Source organism: Tribolium madens, unplaced genomic scaffold (assembly GCF_015345945.1).
Source record: "Tribolium madens isolate multiple individuals breed KSU strain unplaced genomic scaffold, Tmad_KSU_1.1 Scaffold_1;HRSCAF=32;Tcas5.2_LG8, whole genome shotgun sequence".
Classification (NCBI taxonomy): Eukaryota; Metazoa; Arthropoda; class Insecta; order Coleoptera; family Tenebrionidae; genus Tribolium; species Tribolium madens.
Window position 1 is genome coordinate 8,275,144 of NW_025400984.1, and position 23,012 is coordinate 8,298,155.

At 33.4% G+C, this 23,012-nt stretch overlaps 5 protein-coding genes and 1 non-coding gene across 9 annotated transcripts in view; 4 read left to right on the forward strand and 2 right to left on the reverse strand.

Annotated features, from left to right (window-relative positions):
- Positions 1-12,921, forward strand: part of LOC123003708 — a 43,541-nt gene extending 30,620 nt beyond the window's left edge. For 2 of the 3 annotated variants that reach the window (XM_044396662.1, XM_044396664.1), the window contains 5 exons: positions 35-128; positions 663-934; positions 7,909-8,467; positions 8,516-8,822; positions 11,764-12,921. In XM_044396662.1, coding sequence (XP_044252597.1) covers positions 35-128; positions 663-934; positions 7,909-8,467; positions 8,516-8,822; positions 11,764-12,752 — 2,221 coding nt within the window. In that variant the 3' untranslated portion in view covers positions 12,753-12,921. The remainder of the gene's footprint in view (positions 1-34; positions 129-662; positions 935-7,908; positions 8,468-8,515; positions 8,823-11,763) is intronic. The other variant, XM_044396663.1, reaches the window with a different exon arrangement.
- Positions 2,986-4,840, forward strand: LOC123003709 (stabilizer of axonemal microtubules 2). The gene has a single exon (XM_044396665.1). The coding sequence runs from the start codon at positions 3,699-3,701 to the stop codon at positions 4,689-4,691; it is 993 nt and encodes a 330-aa protein (XP_044252600.1). The 5' UTR covers positions 2,986-3,698; the 3' UTR covers positions 4,692-4,840.
- A 401-nt stretch (positions 12,922-13,322) lies between the features above and the next one.
- On the forward strand, positions 13,323-17,085 carry LOC123016303. The gene is made up of 2 exons (XM_044416613.1): positions 13,323-13,476; positions 13,532-17,085. Exon 2 carries the CDS (start codon positions 13,538-13,540, stop codon positions 16,877-16,879), a length of 3,342 nt encoding a protein of 1,113 aa, XP_044272548.1. The 5' UTR covers positions 13,323-13,476; positions 13,532-13,537; the 3' UTR covers positions 16,880-17,085.
- Positions 17,057-20,383, reverse strand: LOC123016304. The gene is made up of 6 exons (XM_044416614.1): positions 19,956-20,383; positions 19,814-19,909; positions 19,735-19,761; positions 19,621-19,665; positions 18,878-19,577; positions 17,057-18,831 (listed from the first exon to the last, which is right to left on the reverse strand). The coding sequence occupies exons 1-6, from the start codon at positions 20,167-20,169 to the stop codon at positions 17,193-17,195; spliced, it is 2,721 nt and encodes a 906-aa protein (XP_044272549.1). The 5' UTR covers positions 20,170-20,383; the 3' UTR covers positions 17,057-17,192.
- Positions 20,384-20,689: 306 nt separating this feature from the next.
- On the reverse strand, positions 20,690-20,762 carry Trnaf-gaa. Its single transcript has one exon. It is a non-coding gene; the product is annotated as a tRNA-Phe (tRNA).
- A 247-nt stretch (positions 20,763-21,009) lies between these two features.
- On the forward strand, positions 21,010-21,878 carry LOC123016305 (cytidine deaminase-like). 2 transcript variants are annotated; one of them, XM_044416616.1, is made up of 2 exons: positions 21,010-21,372; positions 21,437-21,878. In XM_044416616.1, the coding sequence occupies exons 1-2, from the start codon at positions 21,321-21,323 to the stop codon at positions 21,847-21,849; spliced, it is 465 nt and encodes a 154-aa protein (XP_044272551.1). In that variant the 5' UTR covers positions 21,010-21,320; the 3' UTR covers positions 21,850-21,878. The 2 variants fall into 2 exon arrangements, with proteins under 2 accessions (XP_044272551.1, XP_044272552.1); XM_044416617.1 differs by having other exon boundaries at positions 21,224-21,372; positions 21,458-21,878.
- The last annotated feature ends 1,134 nt before the right edge of the window (positions 21,879-23,012 follow it).

Sequence of the window (23,012 nt, forward strand, 5' to 3'; positions counted from 1 at the left end):
AATTATAATTAATTCAAATTAATTCGAATTTCAGCGAATTGTTCGGTTCTGGAAGCAGCATGGCTCCGAATTCGGAAGAGTCGGCTCGGATCGGACAGTTTCCCTTCGGCGAAGAGGCCATCAATAAGGTAAAACACGCAATTAACTTTCGAACAACTTGTAATTAATCTAATTTAAATAATTATATTTTTAATTTATGCGGAATTAATGGGATTTGGCAGCGACAAGCCACACCTCTTGACAAGATTTTTTTTTGAGTTTTAACGCAAAATTTGAGATTGTAAAATATTTCCACCGCTCTTAAATCATGTAATAAACATACAATAAACCTCAACGATGCTTCAAACAATACAAACATAACGTTTTTTTCCTCTCGACGTTTTAATGGCGTTATGAATTATTTATAATGTTTGTATTATTGTTAGTTTTGCAATTAATTCGTGTGTGTCTATTATTATTACCATCAATTAAGGAGCAATTTTTGTATCATTGTTTAAATAAGACAAGGAAGTGTTTCTCAAGCCGCACTCTAATTGAAGTTTAATTTGACAGGGAAATATTTTTTTCTTTCTTATTCTTTGGTATTACATCATTGTTGTGACATTTGATTGATTTATTTCTCAATAAAGTGGTGAAAAAATCAATTCTTGGTGTATTAATAGGAGAAACAACGTCCACCTATCTACAATCCTGAAGATTACGTCCTGTCTTTGAAAAAATGGGGCCGAAAACCAACCAATGGCAACTCAGTTTCTTTATACCCAACTCCCAGCAGTTCGGATTCGGATTGCAGCAGATCTCAGAGCAGCTCGTTTCGAGATTACAGAAATCCGATGCTCATATCATCTGGGTCCGAGATGACCTTGAGGCAATTTGGGACTGTGGGAGAGCTTTTGGCTAAGCTCAAGTCGGATTTAAGGCTGGCATATCCAAGGTAAGAGTGTAAAAAAGACTAAAGATCATTTTTTTCGTCTTGGCTAAATTAAAGACAATTTATTTTTAAGTTACCTTAATAGAAAATTATCTATGGAAAGATCGCTTTGTGTTTCAAGCTTTTACGAGGTCAAATAAGAAAACAGTTTACTTTAAAAAAAATCGAAAAAATATCTTTTTATTTTCTAAAAGCAAACGCAAGAAGTTTATGTTAATTGACTTTTTGATGCAGAATCCTCTGAGGAATTGTTTACCGTTTGTTTCAAGTTTTTGCAAGCATTAATAACTGGGCAAATCACTTTTAGGTTGAATAGTAGTAGTAGTCGTGATTCATTTTAATTTTATAGCTCTGTTAGTTAAAAAAAAAAATAGATGAAAATAACTGATTCTGATAGAAAAAAATCTGCTGAATCGATTGGTGTGGGTTTTATTTTGCTACGATTTATAGTAAGTGAGGAATTCACTGTTAAATATCTTCAGTTTTTAAGTGTTAATAAAGTGACTTGTTTAAAACTTCTTTATCAGAAAAGATTTTTCTGATTACCAATGTTCCTTACAGAAAATTGTCTCGAGAAGCTACAGCTTTTTGTCTCAAGCTTTTACGAGTAAAATTATCGGAGCAAATCACTTAAGAAAATTCTTTTTTCGAACAAAATTTAACTTTTTCAGTTTTTTATTTTAAAAAATTGAACTCAGAATAAACTTTTCTAGTAAATTAACATTCTTTGAGACAGTTTAAATATTTGATTGCTGTTTGTTTTATATTTCTATGAGCTCTAATAAATATGTAAATCACTTTTAAAGTTTATCAAATAAAATGTGGTGTTTCGAGATCATTTTAATTTTATAATCATATATTGGGAAAAAATAGAAAGCAATAATTGATTCTGATAGAAAAATGTCTGCAAAATCGATTGGTGTAGGTTTTATTTTGCTACAATTTATAGAAAGTGAGAAATTCACTGTTAAATATCTTCAGTTTTTTATTAACACTCAAAAATTAAGATTTATTTATTTATTTTTTCTGGCTAAACTAAGGAAAAGATTTTTTTTATTACTAATGTTTTTTACCGAAATTGTCTACAGAAGCTACAACTTTTTATTTCGAGCTTCTGCGAGTAAAATTACCGGAGAAAAGCACTTAAAAAATTCTTTTTTCGAATAAAATTTACTTTTAATTTTTTTTATTTTCAAAAATTAAACACAGAAAATTTTTTTGTAACATTTAAAATTTTTCGATACAGTTTAAATATTTGATTGCTGTTTGTTTTAAATTTCTTTGGACTCTAATAAATGAGCAAATCACTTTTAAAGTTTATCAAATAAAATGTGGAATTTCGAGATTGATTTTAATTTTATAGTCATATTGAAAAAAATATATAGTAAATAATAACTGATTCTGATAGAAAAAAGTCTGCTAAATCGAGTATAAAAAAATTCTTTTTTCGAACAAAACTTAACTTTTTAATTTTTTAATTTTCAAAAATGAAACTCAAAAAAACTTTTGTAGTAATTAAAATTTTTTGATACAGAATTGTGTAAAGATTTAATTACTGTTTGTTTTGAGTTTCTATGACCTCTAATTAACTGAGCAAATTACTTTCGAAATTTATTTAATAAAATGTGATATTTTGTGATTTATTTTAATTTTATGTTTATACTGAAAAAAATTAATAATAACTAATTCTGATAGAAAAATGTCTGCTAAATCGATTAATATAGGTTCTATTTTGTTACGATTTGTAGTATGTGAGTAAATTACTATTAAATGTCTTTATACTATTATTGTTGCTAAAGTGATTTTTTTTTAATTCTTTTATTTTTTCTGACCAAACTAAAAAAAAATTTGTCTGATTATCAATGTTCCTTACAGAAGTAATCGCTTATTGTGTCAAGTTTCTACGAGTAAAGTTAACGGAGCAAATCACTTTTGAATCTTTATTTGACAAAATTTAACTTTTTTATTTTCTAAAATCAAACGCATAAAAAATAATTAACAATATTTAATACACAATTGTCTAAAGATTTGATTGCTGTTTGTTTCAAGTTTCTATCAGCTCTAATAACTGAGCAAATCAGTTTTCAAATTTATTAAACAAAATCTGTTATTTGGTGATTCATTTTAATTTTATAGTAATATTGAAAACAAATTTTGAAAAGCAATACCTGATTCTAATAGAAAAATTTCTGCTGTATCGATTGATGGAGGTCTCATTTTACTGCGATTTATAGTAAGTGAGCAAATCACTGTTAAATGTCTTATATTTTTATTGTTAAAAAAGTGACTTGTAATGATTCTTTTATTTTTTTGTCTAAACTAGAAAAAAAATCTTTTAGAGTTTTTTCAGTTAAAAGATTGACCATAGAAGCAATAACTTTTTATTTCGAACTTCTGCGAAGACAAATAATAGACCAATTTGCTTCAAATCTTTATTCGAACAATAATTAATAATTTTACAAGATTTTTTATTTTCTGCAACCAATCTCAGAAGAAATCCTTTGTGGTAATCACTTAAAGAATTGATTGCTTTGGTTCAAGTTTTTGAAACCACTAATGTCTACGCAAATCACTTTTAAGATTATGTTGAATGAAATGTGGTATTTCGTGATTTATTTAGATTTTATAGTCATGATTTAGAAAATTTTTAGTTCGATTTTATTTTTCCTCAATTTTTTCCATCACGTCGCCATCTGTTTGAACCTTCACTTTGAAAAATTCTGACATTTCTCTCCCGTCTCCCTTTTCTTCCCTCCTCTTCCCGAAAATGGACTGCAAACCATGCGGCAAAGACACCACGTCTCCCCGGCAGCCGCGCTCCAACACCACGTGCCCCCCCTGCCCCTGCTGCATCCCAGTATTGGCCGAAGCCATTCCCAAAGTCCAAGTCACTCCCTGTCCCCCGCCTCCCGCCCAACCCCCAGCCGACTGCTGCCATGTGTGCGTTCCGGTGTGCACCCCCGCGCCCCCCTGTGAGCCCTGCCGACCCAAACGCAAATGCAAGTACATCCAACCCGCACGGCCCAAATCCTACGCCCCCGAACGCAAATACTTGCCTCCCGCCGCCCCCATGGACGATGGTACCATCTACAGGAAGTCGTACTTGCCGGCGGAGGGCGAGCGTCCGCCCCAAATCCGCCCCGAGAACAATCTCTGCGTCGGGGAGGGGAAAATGTCGGATAATACGGTACACAACATGTCGTACCTCCCCCATAAGGTACTACCCCCATGTCCCATCTACCCCTGCGAGCATAAGTTGCTTGGGGAGGGACCTATGCAGGATATAACCACGCAGAAACACGATTATGTCCCTAAACCGTTCTCAAGACCTGATAAAATAGTACCCCCTGTTAATCTCTTCTCTAGTGATTGCCCCCTTAGTGACAAAACTGTCAATAGACTGTCATATATGCCGGTTGAGAAGCCTTGCAAAGTGGATCCGATTTATCCAGTCAACGCGATTGAGAAACCATCGGGGAGAATCAGTGATAAAACCATACATAATATGTCGTACCAACCGTGGGAACCCACGGAACCCATTGAGACACCATGGGCTGACAAACCCAAGTACCAACCGCCCAAATTGCGAATGGAGGATAATACCGTACACAAAATGAGTTATATGCCTCCGGGACAGTACGTGGAGTGCGACGATGATGATCCAGATTGCGTTGAGTGTCCAGAGCCGCCTTGTGATCCACATTGTAATCCGAATTATAGATGTGCGATGCCGTGTTGTTGTCCCAAAGCGGCTTGTTAGAGTCCGAAACTGTCCGAAATTTCCGTGATTGGTCCATTGATAGTCTTTTATTTATATTCTTATTGATATATACACGAAACGAGTTGTATACAGTATTTTTAAGTACAGTGTTTAGCGAGTACTTTGAAAATTAAAGTTGATAATTTTCAGACCCTTGTTTTATTTATTTACCTCCAGTTACTTGAAAAACTAAAATGTGATTTTTTTTGCATTATTTTCTACAAGAATCAACCATCATTTTCAAAATTTGACAACAATTTAATTGTGAATCCTCAAAATTTTAAAAGTGATTTTCTTGGCTGTTAGTAGTCGTAGAAACATGAAACAAAAAGCAATCAATTTATCTAATAAATGTACGTAAGAAAAGCTTGTTTTCTTAAAGATTTTGAGCAAAATTTAGAGGTAAATAATAAAATAATTTTCAAAATGTCACTAAAAAATATATTTTAAGTGATTTGCTCGGTTTTTAATAATCGCGAAAATCTAGGACCAAGATCGTAAGATTCATTAATGTTTTTTCCAAGATCATAACTGGCATAGCAAAAAAATTAAAAAGAATCATCAAAAATTTTAAATTTCAACTTTTAGTTGAAATTTAAAAATGATCCACTTATTTCTTTGTGGTCTTAGAAATATGAAACAAAAACTATAGGAAATTAATGTATATTAAATGCATTAATAATCGTAAAAAACCTGACTCTTTGTCTAGATGTAAAAAAATTACCATTTTAAAGTCATATTACTTTCAATAAAAATTCATCATATTTAAAAGCGATTTGGTCAAATAATAATAGATGTAGAAATTTTAATCAACAACTAGTGAATTTAGCAGCAATTTTTGTAACAGAATTAATAATAATTTTAAAAATTTAGCTTATTGTTTAATTGTAAAAAAATAAATAATTAACCAAAATCACATTTATTGCTAAAAAAATTTACAATTTTTGAAAGTGATTTGCTCGAATATTAATAGTTGTAGAAATTTGAAACAAAAAGTAGTGACTTTAGTAGCAATTTCTGTAACAGAATCAATAATAATTTCCTCAAGTTTATGATTAATAAAGCAAAAAAAATGAAACGAATCACCAAAATTGCATTTTTCTGGAAGTAACTTTAAAAGTGATTCGCTCTTTTACTAGAGGCGTTAGAAACTTGAAACAAAAACGAATCGACTCAGCGGCAAATTTACTGTCGAATTTATTAATAATTTTAAAGATTTAGCCCTTTGTTTAATTGTAAAAAATTAAATAATTAACCAAAGTCACAATTTTTGCTATAAAATTTTACAATTTTTAAAAGTGAATTGCTCGAATATTAATAGCTGTCGAAATTTAAAACAAAAAATAGTGACTTTAGTAGCAATTTCTGCAACAGAATCAATAATAATATCCTCAAGTTTATAACTGATAAAGCAAAAAAAAATAAAACGAATTACCAAAATTGCATTTTTCTTGAAGTTACTTTAAAAGTGATTCGCTCTTTTCCTAGAGGCCTTAGAAACTTGAAACAAAAACGAATCGAACCAACGGCAAATTTCCTATCAAATTTATTAATGATTCTAAAAATTTAGCCCTTTGTTTAATTGTAAAAAATTAAATAATTTACCAAAGTCACATTTTATGCTACAAAAATTTACAATTTTTAAAAGTGATTTGCTCAAATAATAATAGCTGTAGAAAATTGAAACAGAAAGTAGTGACTTTAGCAGCAATTTTTGTAATAAAATCAATAATTATTTCCTCAAGTTTATGATTGATAAAGCAAAAAAAAAATGAAGCGAATCACCAAAACTGAAACTGCAAGTAGCTTTAAAAGTGATTCGCTTCTTTCCTAGAGGCCTTAGAAACTTGAAACAAAAACGAATCGACTCAGCGCTAAATTTACTATCAAATTTATTAATGATCCTAAAGGTTTAGCTTTTTGTGTAATTGGAAAAAATAAATAATTAGCCAAAGTCACATTTTTTGCTACAAAAATTTATACTTTTTAAAAGTGATTTGCTCGAATATTAATAGCTGTAGAAATTTGAAAACAAAAAATAGTGACTTGAGTATCAATTGCTGTAACAGAATCAATAATAATTTCCTCAGGTTTATAACTGATAAAGCAAAAAAATATGAAACGAATCACCAAAACTGCGTTTTTTTTTGACATAAATTTAAAGGTAATTCGCTCTTTTATTAGTAGCCTTAGAAACAAAAAACAAAGTCACATTTTTTTGCTACAAAAACTTACAATTTTTAAAAGCGATTTACTCAAATAATAATAGCTGTAGAAACTTGAAACAAAAAGTAGTGACTTTAGCAACAATTTATGTAACAGAATCAATAATAATTTCCTTAATTTTGTGACTGATAAGGCAAAAAATTTAAGCAAATCACCAAAATTGCATTTTTCTTGAAGTAATTTTAAAAGTAATTCGCTCCTTTCCTAGTGGCCTTAGAAACTTGAAACAAAAACAAATCAACTCAGCGGCAAAACTATCAAATTTGTTAATGATCCCAAAGATTTAGCTCTTTGGTTAATTGTAAAAAATTAAATAATTTACCAATTTTTCTTGCTAAACAAAAATTTACAATTTCTGAAAGCGAATTATTAATATCTGTAAGAATTTGAAAAAAATAGTGGATTTAAAAACTATTTTTGCAACAAGATCAACAAATATTTTCTAAAATTTGTGACTAAAAAATTAAACAAATCATAAAAACTGCGTTTTTCTTTACCTAACTCTAAAAGTGATTTACTTTCTTCCTACTAGCTTTAGAAACTTGAAACAACGACGAATCGACTCAAAATGTAATCATTTAACTTTTTGATTAACTATAAAAAATATAATGACAACGATTCACATTTCATTCTGCAAAATTCACAATTTTTAAGAGCGATTTGCTTAAATACTAGTGGTTATCGAGATTTCTATAAAACATCAATATTTTTGTCCTCAAGTCTAACACTGATATAGTAAAAAAAGTGAATCAAATCATCAAAACTGCATTAACTTTAGAAGTGATTCGTTCCCTACCTAGTGGCCTTAGAGACACAAAACCAAAACTTTTTTAAGCCAATTTTTTCGAAAATTCTCTTCCAGAAAGATCCTTATTAGCGACCTTGAAAAACTATAAAACCCAAACTTGGAATTTCCAAGCCTCAAATGTTTCGTAATAACCGTGAAATTACCTCCCCCCTCAATTAACTAATGAGTTCGTCCACCTTTCAGCTTCGTCCAAGAATTCGTCGCCGATCCACTCGACGGAATCACTCTCCTCGTCGACTTGCTTCGAGCGATTCAATTGAGTCAATCGAGTGGTACCACCACCACGGGCAAAATCCCTCCTTCCCTCCAACGTCGCGCCCTCCTCGACGAGCTTTCATGCCTCCAATGCCTCCTACTGTGCTGTCAAAGATACAACGAAGCGATTCGAAAATTGACAGCTTCATCAGCTGGACTTTTCACCTTGGCGATTTGTATAATGAGCAATGTGACAAAATCGCGGATTTTGGCACTGCAATTGTTGACCAAGGCTTGCCAACCTTGCAATAACGGCCACAGTGCGGTGTCGGAAGCCTTAGCCACGCTCAGGCTTAGGTTTGGGGAGCCGGTCAGGTTTAGGTTTCTGGTGGGGATGCTCATGTCGGCAGGGGGGCAAGGGGAGTTGCTGGTAGCCGGGATGAAATTTCTGAATACGTTCCTGGACACGTCCGGGACTATGCAAAAACGGATTTACATCCAAGCTGAGTTGGAACAAGCAGGCTTTGATATAGCCACAATCAAAAAAGTGAGACTTTACAGACTCCCAATTTCGAATTAATTTTTTTGGTTGTAGCAAATTAGTATCAACTCAGCCTCGACTGAGCAACTTTTCGAAGAGTTGGATCATTGGGAGAAGAAGTTTCTCGATGTTGAGAGTCTCTCAATTCGACTTGAGAACGCGGAACGTGAAAATGACTCGTTGCGAGATAAAGTTTTGTTGTTGGAGAGACGAGTCCAGATCCTTTTGGAGGAAAAAGGGATTCTGATTTCGCTCGAACAGTGTCTCAAGGAACGTTGCAGTGAACTACAAGAAGAAGTCCATTCGTTGAAGTCCGAAAAGTCGCAAAAGAACTCGTCGTGTGGAAGTTCGAAAAAGAAAGGTGAGACAAATTTTCGCAAAATTAAAAAAAAAACACAGGTTTGAATTGTTTACTTTATTTTACTCAAGACAGAGCAAATTTTAAGTCTATTAGACTTTTGGGTGCTTCATAATCTTTAAAATTTGTTTTTATAAACAATTTTTTTAGTACTTCTAAAACCATAAGTCGTAGATAAAAATAAAAAGTTTGTCTAGATTCGAATTCAGTAGTTCATTTTATGTAAAACTGTGCAAATTCTAAGTCTATTAAATATTTGAGTGTTTTATAAAATGCCAATGTTTTTTGTCGATCGATTTTTTTTAATATTCCTGAAACTATACTTAGCTGTTAAAAAAAATCGTTTAGATTTAAAAATATTATTGTTTGAGAAAAAGGCAATGTTTACAAATATGTTACAAAAAATAGATTTTTTTCATTATTTATAAAACTACAAGTTATAGTAATAATCCCTTTAGATTTGAATTTCGCAGTTTATTTTACATAAATTAGTGCAAATTTTAAGTTAATTAGACGTTTCAGTATTTTTGGGAAAAAGGCAATGTTTTTAATTTTGGAAATATACTAGGAGTACTAAAAAATGGCTTTGTTTCAATATTCATTATGAAACTACAAATCGTAGTAAAAAAATTCCTGCAGATTACAATTCCTCAGTTCATTTTACGTAATACGGCGTAAATTTCAAGACGTTTGAATAATTGAGAAAATGACAATATTTCGAATTGTAGAAATACGAGTATGTTACTGAAAATAGTTATTTATTATAAGACGATAAAGAAATTGTTTATCTATGAGTGAAAAGGTTAAGTTTACTTGAACTTTTTTCACGAGTAGATAAACAATCTTTAATTTTTTTTTTTAATATTCCGTTCTATTTGTACTCACCTACCAAAATTTCTTGTACAAAATAAAGAATATAAACAGTAGAAAAAAATTACTTTATTTCACTAGACGATAAAAGTCTACTTTATGTACTGAAATTAATTGATAAAAGCACAATGAGTGCAAAATATACGTTTTTTTACTACGACTTGTAGTTTCATATAAACTAAAAAAAAAATATTTTTCAGCAACATATTTCTTAAATTCGAATCATTGTCTTTTTCTCAATAAATTTGCCCTATTTTTTGTAATATGAACTAGGGAATTTGAATCTAAACGAATTTTTTGTCTACGACTTGTAGTTTCAGAAGAATTTAAAAAAAGTATAACAAATTTTAAAGATTCTAATATTTGAAAAATTTTCAAAATTTGCACTGTTTTACGTAATCGGGAATCGGAATCTGAAAGGGTTTTTTACCACGATATTTGTAGTTTCAGAAATATTGAAAAAAATTTCATTTTTCAGTAAAATATTTCTATTGTCTATTGTCTTTTTCTCAAGCACTGAAATGTCTAATTTACTTGAAATTTATACTATTTTATATAAAAACTTAAATCTAAAGAGATTATTTGTCTATGACTTGTCGTTTTATAAATATTGAAAAAAAAACACAATTTTTTTAGTAGATAACTATTTCTAAAATTTTTCTCAATCATTCAAACGTCTAGTACTAGTAGACTTAAAATTTAAAGTTTCTAACGTAATATTAACTAGAGAATTTTTGACTACGATTTGTAGTTTCAGAAGAATTAAAAAAAAAGTATAACAAAATTCAAAAATTCAAAATATTTTAGATGAAACACTCAAGCATTTAATAAACTTGAAATTTGTACTGTTTAATATGAAATGAAATGGAGATTCGAATCAAAAGATACATGTTTAACTACGATTTGTAGTTTGAGAAATAATTAAAAAAACTCATTTTTCAGTATTATATGTATTTCTAAAATTCAAAATATTGCAATTTTCTCAAACATTGAAATGTCTAATACACTTGACATTTACACTATTTTTCGTAAAATATACTGCGGAACTTACAATCAAAGAAATTATTTAATTATGACTTCTAGTTTTATAAATATTTTTCAGTAACATATTTTTAGAATTTAAAAAACTGCCTTTTTCCAAATTATTCAAGCGCCTAGTAGACTTGAAATTTACACTATTTTACGTAATACAAGTAAACTAGGAAATTTGAATCTGGACGAAATTTTGACTCAGCTTCTAATTTCAGAAGAATTAAAAAAAATTAAAAAAATCAAAACATTGGTATTGTTACATAAAATTTTTAAACATATAAAAACTTAAAATTTGCACTGTTATGCGTAAAATAAACCGAAAAATTTAAATTTAAACACATTTTTCACTACAATTTGTAGTTTCAGAAATATTGAAAAAAATACATTTTTCAGTAACATACTTATATTTCTACAATTCGAAATATTGCCATTTTCTCAATTATTCAAACACCTAGTAGATTTGAAATTTACGCTATTTTACGTGAAATGAACTGACGAATTGCAATCTGGAGGAGTTTTTTAATACGTTTTGTAGTTTCATAATAAATACCTATTGAAGCAAAGCCATTTTTTTAGTATTTCTAGTATATTTCCAAATTTTTTTCCAAAAATACTAAAACGTCTAATTAACTTGCAAATTACACTAATTTTTGTAAAATAAATTGCAGAATTCAAATCACAAAGATTATTTGACTATAACTTGTAGTTTTATTTAAAAAAACGAGACTTGTTTGCACTATTTTTCGTAATATGAACTAAGAAATGTGAATCTAGATAAAATTTTGACTACAGCTTGTAGTTTCAGAAGAATTAAAAAATAAGTAGCAACATTTAAAAATTCGAAAGATTAACATTACATAAAACTCTCATCAAACATATAAAAACTTAAAATTTGCACTGTTAACGTAAAATGAACTGAAAAATTCAAATTTAAAGAAATTTTTTACTACAATTTGTAGTTTCAAAACTATTGAAAAAAATCCATTTATTTTGCACTTGAATCAACTTTTTTTTTTAATCCCTTTATTACATTAATCTTCAGCAGACTCTCCCCATGAAGATGAGGGTATTTCTTCATCGGAGAGAAGCCTCACCCCTGACGAAGTCCTCCAACGCGAATCTTCCGTCTACGAATTGTACAACGTCCAAAACCCCATAATGAAGAAACCGTCAAAAATCGAAGAAGAAGACGAAACGACCATCGACGAAGTCATCGAAGAACTACGAAACATAATCAACGACGCGGAAACCGAGACATACCGAACGGAAGAAAAGAAGAAACTCGAAAGAAAGAAGATCGAAGAAGCACAAGTAGCCAGTAAAATCCAAATGACGGTGGCCATCGACGACTTTAGCAAAGAACTTGAAATTGTCCCTTCGAATCTCCACCCCCAGCCTCCTAGACGCACTAAAAGCCTCGTCCACCTCTTCATCCCGGCTGAAGATTACGATTATGGAAACAAGGAGTTGTTCTTCGAAAACGAAACTCCTTACACGAGTGAAGAAGGCTCCGATTCCCTCCTGAGTGCCTCCAAATACCAACTTCCACGAGTCGAGAAGGGCCGAAAGCCGGTTCACCGGTCCGAATCCTTCCGACAAGCCAAACAACCCCAAAAACCGGTCTCGAAACAAAACAGCTTCGATGGGGGCTACTTCAGTGTGGGCGTAGTGACCGAAGACTCGAAGAAAGTCAAATCGAAGAGTCTGGACCGAATCGATGACGGTTTAGAGACTTTAGTCGACATCGTGGTCACAGACCATGAAATCCCCAAACCTGAATCTCTCCTCAACCATCAGAAAAAGTTCACCGATGAGAAAATGAAGATGTTTCTGCCCAAGAGTAACAATGACGTGCTTTACTACTTCCCGAGGATACAAGAACGGAAAAATAACACGTTTCTGGCACGGGGGCACAACGCAGGGCTGTATTCGGGACAAGTCATACGACAAAACTCCAGTGTTAAGAAACCGGAATTTGTCTCGGGGAATAACAGGGGGAAAGTGACGGATCTACCGTCGGGACTTTACTGATTTAGTGTAAATAATTATTTATCTGTGCAATATTAGAGTACACGAGGTTGGGGTTTGAGGGGTGCACTTGGACCGTTCTTGACGAGAACGGGCCCGAAGTGAATGGAATGTACAAAGAGGGGTAGATTATGATCTCGAGTGTCTACATTTTAATAAAATGGTTCCCAAACAACGTTTTTTTCTATCCTTGCCCAAAAAATAAGGTTAGAGGAGGGGGGAGGTGAGGTTAGGTAAAAAAATACAAAAACAGTAAAACACCCAACATATTAAAGCTGATAGCCAGATTAATTTAATTTCTGTATTAATGAAGTGATTAAATGTAAAAATCGTGATAAAAAACGATAATATCGAGTGTGAACTGTCGGTAATGTAGGGACCTGGATGTCAAAAGTGGTGATTAAATTTTGAATTTTACAGTTAAAAAAAATATATAAAATAATAATTTTTTAACGCCTAATTTTACCAAAAATTTGTGATATTAATTAATGTATTAAAATGTAAAATCGTTATAAAAAATTCAAGTATGACAATCGGTAATGTAGGTGCCTGCATGATTACATTCACCTGTCAAAAGTCATTCAAGTTTGCTTTTTATTTTTGAAAAAAATATAAAGTTACAGTGATTTAACGCCTAATTTTACCACAAATCTGTGATATTAAGTGATGATTAACATTTCTAGTCTCACACTTAGATTTATTTCGTAAAATTGTGCAATCAGAGGAGGTGACTAATTTGCCACATTTCACAAAACCCATATCAAAAAAAACATTTTTTGCAGGTAATAATGAGTGTGGAGGCCCAGAACTTCCTCACCGGCTTTCATAACGTGCCGGGGGGCACCGTTAAGGAAAAACAGACAAATTTTTTCAAGTTTTTGCATCGGAACATCTCGCTCAAAAACCAACAAGAGACTCTTGACTTTATCAGTGATAATTTGCAAGCGACGTGTCACTTAGAGCGGATCTTTCGCACCGATTTTCTCATCTACTTTCGCCGTTTCACCGAATTGTACCGAGATTTTAAAACGGGGGACGAAATCACACTTTGCAAGCTTTCAAGAGAGAACTGGTTTTTCCTGCAGGCGTTTAAGGACGTGGGGGCTCACGAATTGATAAACGAGGTGTTGCCGTCACTGTCGTACAGCCTCAAAGTCAGGATTTTGAAAAAACTGCCGGGTGGTGAGACAGCTGATGCGATTTTTGACGGGCTTTGTGACCGCTATGGGGTTTTTTTCCCTACGGTTTTCCTAGCGAAATGCACGAAAAATAAAATTTCGGAAACTTTGAGAAAATATCCGATTAAATTGACAACGAATCAATTGAAATTAATTTACGCTAAAGACCCGGAGTTGCTCTGTGTATATTTTGACGAAAGGGTGAGGCATTTGGGAGACTCCGGTTTTATGAACAATGACCCGATTTGGGTTTTTCTTGCCCAAAACAACCCTCAATTATTTTCGAAATTGTTCGTCAAATATAAATTTGAAATTAGTCTTGGTCGTCGGACCACAAAAAACTACATAAAGTCGCAGAAAAGTCAAGTTTTGGCCGAAGCAAAATCGTTCATAAACGTCCTAAATTCGGCCGCAATCGTCCGAAAGTTGGGGCCAGAAATTCGATTTATTCTCTTCGAAAATGGGAAAAATTCGCAACCTTATTGGTCGTCCCATCTTAAATTTTTCCCGAAAAATCACCAATTTGAGATTTTCCGCTCGGTTTACGATTTGATCCATTATAAGAAATTTGGTAGTGACATTGAGACAATTTCCGAGGAAATTTTAAAATTGATTCCCGACGTAGAAGAGAGGGAGAAATACGCGAAATTGTTGTACGAAAAATCGGGTAAATTGGATTATATTCAATATTTCAGTGCCCAATTTTTCCTTCAGTACTTTTTGGAAAAGATTGATTTTTTAAAAAGTGACGAAAGGGCCAGATTTGTAAAACTAGCCGTCAATTGTTGCAATATTAACAATGACCTTGACACATTATTAAAAATTTGTGAATTGCTTTGCAATCGATTAAAAAACGACGGTGACTCGTCGTTATCATTTTTGTACGCATTGTGCGACAATCCGAAAATTGTGGATCAATTCACGAAAATTCACTGGAAATTCGTGTACGAAATAATGGCAATTGAGCAATCCAATCGTGGCTCATTCTATAACAAAAGTTTCATTTGGAAAAAGCACGTGGTTTTTTTGGTGGAAAATGGGTTAGATTTAAGGCCGTTTTTGGCCGAATCTGATACACTTTTTTACTGCTACGATATGCGCAACAATACGAAAGTGTTTCGAGCCGTCGTGTGTGAATTGCTCGAATCCGGCGATCCGAATCCGGAGGGGGAAAACGATTCGGAATTGTACGATTGTCAAATCGCTGCTTTTTGTAAATTACACAACGATGAACACGATTCGAAAATCGAAGTTTGGACACATCCGAGAGTCCTAAATTCGGTGAAAAAAATCCTAGAGGATGAGACAGTCACGGGTTGGGATTATTGGGTCGAATTAGGCATTGCGTATGTCATATGTCGTAAAACCACCAATAAAGAAGTGAAAAACTTGTATTTTAAAAGACTAGAGTGTGTGGGAAATATCTACGGCTTGAATTGGTTTTTACAGCACGAACCAGAGACAATTGAGCAAAATTTAGATTTGTTTTTGAATCGAATTAGTGTGATTTCCCACCGTTCAGTCGTATATTGGCGCCAAATAAAAAAATTATCATTTCTTAATATTGGCAACCGTGTGATTGACTTCTGTCAGAAAAAATTGCGTGAAACCAAATTCGAACGTTCAGAAGTGCGTGATTTAGTCTGGGCGTTGACCCTAGTGGCCCCCTCTGATGTTTATCTAAATTACCTCAAAACTTTCATTCCGAATTCACCAAAAGTTGATTTAACGGTTGAAGAAACGAAAAATTTGTATTCGGTCCAATGCACACTCGTGCGCTATTCGCATTATACAGTCCGTCCCGAAGCACTTTTCCCTGTCGCATTACAATTCTGTACAGGTGATTACTTGCATTCGGGTCTAGGGCCCGTTTATAGTTGTTTGTATAAAACACCGGAAATTGACACGAAAAAATACTTGTCCGAAATTAGGGAAATCAAAGCAGTTTCGGTTAAAAAACACGCATTGCATTTGAGTTGTGTCGTTTGTGATGTTGGTACGAATGTGGAATGTTTCAAAATGGCGCCCGATTGTCAAATGGACGTGCTGAAATATTTTGCGAAAAATCCGAATCCACTTTTGTGGGATTTACTCGAAAAACAGGTGTGTCAAACTGGCGAAAAAAGTTTGGACGTTTTTAAGTGGATGTTGAATGTTACGGTTCCCGGAAATTACAGATGCAAGTTTTTCGAAATTATTTGGAACGTTTTAGATAGTTTTAAGAATACAGAAATCAAGAACATTCTGATTAAAAAAATCGATAAAAATTGTATCGAGGGGCTTAATCATGACATTGCGGGTAAAATCGTAAAAGAGACGCTTTTTAAATTCGAAGAAGGCCACGATTGTATTGCCAACTTACTTATCCACACCGGGGCCAAATTTGAATATTTTGGGGAAATTTTAAAGGATTTTAAAAAGTCACGTTGGGGTGGTGCAAATCCACGTCCAGCGCGTCGCCAATTACTAAATTTTGTTCAAATTCTTTTTAAAAATTACCTCAAATCTGATCGAAATAATGAAAAATTCGTTTCGCAATTATCGGATGTTTTTCAGTCGGTTTTTTCACTTTCGGAAGCTTTCGTTGAGAATATTTTAATTTCGTGTATGTTTCTCAAAGGTCAAAACGTTGAAAATTGTGCAAAAACCATCAAGGAATTGAATAAAACGGTCGCTTGCCAGTACGGAAATGTCGGTGTTAATTTTTTGGGGGAAGTACTCAAAAATAGAGTAATGTCACTATTGTTTCCAAATGATAGAATGAAATTATGTCACTATTTACTAGAAATTCAAGACTGTGTTAATGATTATATTTTAATCATTAAATTAATACCGGACGAACCGAAAAGAAAAGACGATTTTTTGTTGTACGAGAAAATTATAAAAGACTTGAGTCACGTGACCGATAATGAAGTTCAATTGTTACTTAATTTATTATATTCTCGACAATAATAGAAATGTACGGTTGGGAACACTAGCAATTACTGGGGATTTTGTATGTCAAAATAGTCAGTGTTGCCAACTTTGAAACGAATGTAATCCCAATACAGTATTTTTCTACGCATTTACATAATAAGCACAAAATGCCTTTTATTTTTTTGATTGACTGGTGTTAAGAAACAATTTTTTGTTAAAATAGAAATGTATTTTTGAAGAAATAATTTATTTTTTTTTCAATTTCCTTTCTTATCCTAGCACAAAAACAAGTTTTGCTAAAAATAAAATACAATAAAGGTTTAAACACATGGTTGGTAAAATGATCGCATTACTGTTCCGTATAGGAATGTTCGAACTCCTCGTCGGTGGTTTGTATCTCCTCTTGCGTGTCCTTGACCAAAAACCCGTGTTTTTGATCAACAACAACATCAACAACAACCTCGTTTTCTGCATATTCATAATCCACATATTCATAATTATGATCGTCGTTTTCCTCCGTATTAACAATAGAAAAATTCGCCGCATTGATCAATTCGTCATTGGCCTCCCCTGTATATCTGTAAAACCCCCAAATCCACAACTGATTCTCCATACACTTGATGTACCCCAAAACTTTATTAAAGAAATGATTAATATTGATTTTGGGATGGCTTTCTATAAATTGCCACGCTCTCACTACATTTTTCTTCTGAGAGACGCTCAAATCTCGCGCAAATGTCCGTTTCGAGGGTGCTGTATTCACCGTGGATAAAAACGCCTCCAATTCAATCAATTTCTCGACCACTGACACGATATTTATCTGTTGTTTTTGCATTTTCCCCTTGGAAATCATCAGAAAATCTCGTAGTTTTTTAAAAGGGGCTATCACATTCTCGTTGATCCGGTTTTCTAGTCTGTGGACACAAAACAAATCGGGGGTGACTTTATTAATCCATTGGTCTTTGATGTAATCAAATATGGGGGCTGTCAACTCGCCCTGACCCATCTCCGAGGCCTGAAGCTCGATGTTGTTCAAACCATCGATGATCGTGTTGACGGGTAAAAGGGGCAACATGAGGATCATGTGGTAGATGTTTCGGAAACAAGAGTTTGTTTCGAGTTCACGTGACAAGTTCAAAGAACAAATTTTTTTGTAAATGTTTTGGGTGTAATAGAAGACCGAGCCTCCTATGTGTGAATCCCCGTAAATTTCGCCTAAGGAATAGTGAAGAGTTGCTTCATAATCAGTGACTATTTCTTCCGGTTTCAATTTTGGGGCTAGAATGTCTCTGAGATAAGTAAAAACGGTTTTGTATATTTCTGGGGATTTTTCATTAGTAAGTGCAAACATGATGGGGTAATACTGGAAGCAATCAAACTTGATTTTTCGTTTTTTCACTACGATAGGTTGGTACTTCTCATTGTCACTAATCCACACCAAAACCGTAATCAAATGATATTTAAAATTTTCACTCGTATCAATCTTATAACTCGCATCCACGTACATTATTTTACTCTCTGAAATCTCCTCGATTGTTTCACAGTTGGCAAAAATGACAGCTTTCCCCCCGTCACTCGCCGTGAGCCTCTCCTGATAAAATTGTTTATGTCCGTGCGTAAAATGTAATTTTTGGAACTCATCGTTTTCAATCTGGTCGAAAAACTGTTCAAAGGAGTAAATCGGTGGTGATTTTAGATTCATCTGTTGGCAACAAATCTGGTTAATGACAGTTTTGAGAGGTACCAACTGTCGCATTTGGGGATCTTTCTCGCAAAACTCCTCGTAAACACTGCGAAAATTTAGGGATTTGTCACTTTGCATTTTGCGACGCATGAGGTGGAGGAAGATTTGTTTGCGACGCTCTTCGGAGGAGGGGGCGGGGTGGTTATGCCCGACTTTGACGACGACTTTTGAGTCGACAATGCCCGATTCGGGGGTGGTTTGCTCAGCGCTGGCGCGGCATTTCCCGATGAGGCATTTTAAATGCCTGTAAACAAAATTTATATAAAAAAACAAAACACAACAAAAATTACCTGACATTCCCCTTGCATAATCTGTACTCAAACACGTAATTATCAACCAAACAGAACGACTCCGAGTTGTAAACCCCCTCAATTTCCTTCGCTTCATACGTACCAACCCTGGTTTGATTAACACTAACTTTGATCCCTTTGGGGAGTTTCAGTTCACTGTTGCCAACTTTGACCACATTGCTGGGCCCCACGATTGCAACCGAACTTTCTTGTTCGTGGACCTCCTCATCATCGCTCTGAACTTGAATAATGATATTATCGGCGCTTTTCATTTCATCGGTCAAACGTCCCTCCAAAGCTTTCATTAATTCGGCCTCAACATATTCGAATTTTTTATCAATATCCGACTTCTCTGCTTTGACTTCTTTTTTAATAGGATGCAGTTCGGTGTATTTTCGAATATCATCAGCGCAGAATTTCTTCACTTGAATCGTTTGGCTTTCGTGGATTTTGCGTTTTTCGGCGAATCGGATCGCTTCGCGTTGTTTTTGGTCGCTGGTGAGGCAATCCGAGCGGAATTTGTGATAACGACGGACCGTTTGGAGACATGGGGGGCAGATTAGTTTGGATAAACGGTCGCCTTTAGCCACACGGAGTGAGGGCATGCACGCGATTATGGCCTGGGCGATGGTCACGTTGGGGGCGAGGAGAGTGTAGATGTTGGTTGTGGCCTCCTCCTTGCCCAAACACAGCCTACAAGCTTTAATTTTTTTATTAATTGTGTTGATTTATTATTCACTTGCCTGATTCGTGGTCGAGTCGTGGGCGCCCAAAAGCGTCCAAGTTTGCTAAAAAAAAAAATGTAAAGTTAGGAAAACCGGCAACGTTGCTGATTCTACTAATCAAGGCCTACTTACGTCTCTCCAAGCTTGGTGTCTTTTCACCTAAAAAAAATTATTTTCATTGAGTAATTAGTTTCTAATTAATTAATATTACCACTAGTCGAGGGTTTGGGTGGATTTTTTTCCGCCTCTTTAAATTTGGTAGGACTGGGAATTGGTAGTTCCTCCAATACGTTTTCGAGGGCATTTTCTGCCAAAAAATTGTTAGGAATTGTTGACTTTTGGATGAATTTTACCTTTAACTCGGTCTAAAACGTCACTATCGTCGGAAAAATGGTCCAAACAGACGAAACTCGTGTCAGTTGGTACGAAATCGGGAATTTCTAAAGCCTCCAACCATTGTTTTAACAATTCGGTCTGTTTGGGAAACGGTATTCCGGTCGTTGCGGTGTTTTTACAATTCGGTACAACGCATCTTTCTGCATTTTCATTTTCTGCTGTTGCTTCCATGTTTGTTGTTTGGAGAGAAAAACGATTTATTAGAACTATTGGGATTTTTCGGTTTTTTGATACAATTCAATAATTTAAAAAAGCAGAAATCTAATGTAGAGTACGTTTTTCAAACATTTCAAAACAACTTTACATAGTCACAAACACAGCGTTTTTGTCGTAGACCAAGCGTCGATTGACTTTTAGGTTATTTTTTGCAGCGCCATCTTATGGAAGTGATAATTGAACTAAAATTTAAATGAAATAATTGAATAAATATTTCTCAATTTGTGTTATTCTCTCAAAAAATCCTGACACTCATTTGAAAAATTTATTTTTGCCGAAAAATATTTCCCATTTATTGTTATTTTTACAAAATATCTTGACACTCATTTAGAGGATTTACTTTGTCAGGTTGGTGCTTGAAATATCCATTTAAAGTAAAAAAATACCCTCATAAACTTGCTTCATTCAATATGTGCGAATTTTTTTATTAATCATTATGTAAAAATTTGCTTTTTTTTAATGAAAAAAAAAACTTTGCCGAAACCCGGGATTGAACCGGGGACCTTTAGATCTTCAGTCTAACGCTCTCCCAACTGAGCTATTTCGGCTTATGTCATTCTTTTTTTCTCATCGTACATTTACGACCTTTTATTCATTATTCAGTAAAATTATCTGATTCTGAAATTCATTATTTATTCAAAAATCTGTTTAGTAGAAAAAATACGGCAAAACTGGGATTATAATTGACAGTTTTATGCGGATTTTCAATCATTCTGATAACATTAATCTGATTTATTGAGGCGTGATAGTCAGAAATTCGACTTTGGACCAAAATAAATAAAAATGTTTTTATGTATATTTGAATTTTTTGTCTAGCTAGACACTTAATTTCAAACATTTAGTGCGTAATTAAAGACTTTGTGATTTTATTTCCATAATAAAAACCATCATTTACGCTAATTAATCGCCAAATAACAAAAATGCGATTAAAACTTCCATAAAGGCCGGGTTTTCCCCAACGATATTTTAATCTATTTTGATGGTCACTTCATTTATCAGATTTCACGCCGATAAAATGATAAAAATGAATTACAAAGTAATGCAAACTCACTTCAAGTGTGTACTTTTAAATCCTAGTCAGAAAAACTTTAAAAAAGCTTTTAGCAATGTCATCAAGTGACCCCAGCAGTGCCAACATCGTAAAATTCGCATCTTTGGGTACGTCTCATCCTATTTTTGTGAAGCCTCAAAACCTAAAAATAAATCTGGAATGGAAATATAGGTTATGTAACTACATTTCCAGACTCTGAGACACAAGCCGTCCTCCGACAAGCCACCGCCAGCCGCCTCAATGCCTATTGTCCCTACTCCAAGTTTCAAGTGGGGGCTGCGGTTGTCACCGCCACCGGGGCCATTTTCGGGGGTTGTAACATCGAAAATTCGGCGTACACTGTGGGGATTTGTGCAGAACGCACGGCCCTAGCCAAGGCCATAAGTGAGGGGTTTAAGAGTTTTAAAGCGGTGGCAGTGATAGGCAACCAAGAAAACGTCTACACCACCCCATGTGGGGCTTGCAGGCAGTTTCTGAGCGAATTTGGAAATTTAAAAATTTTTATTTCTAAGCCGGACCTGGAGGACGTCTACGTGACCGATTTAGGACAACTTTTACCGCACCAGTTTCAGATCGACCAATAAATTTATAAAAATAAATTTATGAAAATGTACAATGTTTGGTTTTAATTTTAATTTTAATAGTCGCATCTAGAGTTTTTTTTTTTTAAATTGTGATTTTGATTATTTAACAATTTGGAAGGTGTCAAAATTATTTTTTTGTTGTTGTAAGATTGATGACAATTTGACAATTATTATACAGATATTATGTTATTTTTTAAAATTTTTGTTCAACAAACTGATTATATTTGGTTAAAAAACAGCCAAAACATGATAATAACGTAATATCACATGAAAGTTGTTTATTTGCCGTAAAAATTGTTTTTTATGTTTAATTTTTACTAAAATTGTAATTGCAAATATTTCTTTGTTATGTTGGCATGGCAACTGTCATTTGAAAAAAGTTAACTCAAATTTTGTTCGACAAAAAGTGATTATTTTCGGTGAATAAATGGCCAAAAACACTCATTTTTGGAAAGTTTACAATGTTTTTATTATAATTAGTTGTTTATTACTTTAAAAAATTTAGGTTTTTGGTAAAGTAATTTTTTCGTTCGACTGTCTTTTGTTTCAAAACTACAAGATTTTATCGGATTAAAAAAGTTTCCATAAAAAAATCTTAGGCGAAAATTTATCAATGATAACATGATAATAATATAAAATCACATTAAAGTTGTTTATTTGCAGTGAACATTGTATTTTTATATGTTTTTTTGTTATGTTGGCATGGCAACTGTCATTTGAAAAAATTAACTCAAATTTTCTTTGACAAAAAGTGATTATTTTCGGTGAATAAATGGCCAAAAACACTCATTCCTGGTAAGTTTCCAATGTTTTTATAAAAAATTAGTTGTTTGTTACATTGTTTGGTAAAAGCACTTTTCGTTCGATTCTCTTTTGTTTTCAAACTTCAAGTTAAGTTTTCATAAAAAATATCTTGGGCGAAAATTTATTAGTAAAACATTTATTTAGGTTGTTTATTCGCCAAATAAATTACAAATATTTTTTTGTTGTTACGCTGGCATGACAACTGTCATTTAAAAAAGTTTACTTAATTTTTTTGCCAATGAATTTTGGTAAAAAAGTGGTCAAAAACACTCACCTTTGGTAAGTTAACGCTACCTTTAATAAATTCTTCGTTAGGATGATACTGAATTTTACAAACGAATTTTTTGTTTCAAATTTTT

Coding starts and splice junctions, on each gene's coding strand:
- LOC123003709 (XM_044396665.1), top strand. CDS start 3,699: ATGGACTGCAAACCATGCGGCAAAGACACCACGTCTCCCCGGCAGCCG.
- LOC123016303 (XM_044416613.1), top strand. CDS start 13,538: ATGAGTGTGGAGGCCCAGAACTTCCTCACCGGCTTTCATAACGTGCCG.
- LOC123016304 (XM_044416614.1), bottom strand. CDS start 20,169: ATGGAAGCAACAGCAGAAAATGAAAATGCAGAAAGATGCGTTGTACCG. Junction 19,910..19,955: donor CGTTTTAGACCGAGTTAAAG/GTAAAATTCATC, acceptor ATTTTTTGGCAG/AAAATGCCCTCGAAAACGTA. Junction 18,832..18,877: donor TTATGCAAGGGGAATGTCAG/GTAATTTTTGTT, acceptor TTTTGTTTACAG/GCATTTAAAATGCCTCATCG.
- LOC123016305 (XM_044416616.1), top strand. CDS start 21,321: ATGTCATCAAGTGACCCCAGCAGTGCCAACATCGTAAAATTCGCATCT. Junction 21,373..21,436: donor CGTAAAATTCGCATCTTTGG/GTACGTCTCATC, acceptor ATGGAAATATAG/GTTATGTAACTACATTTCCA.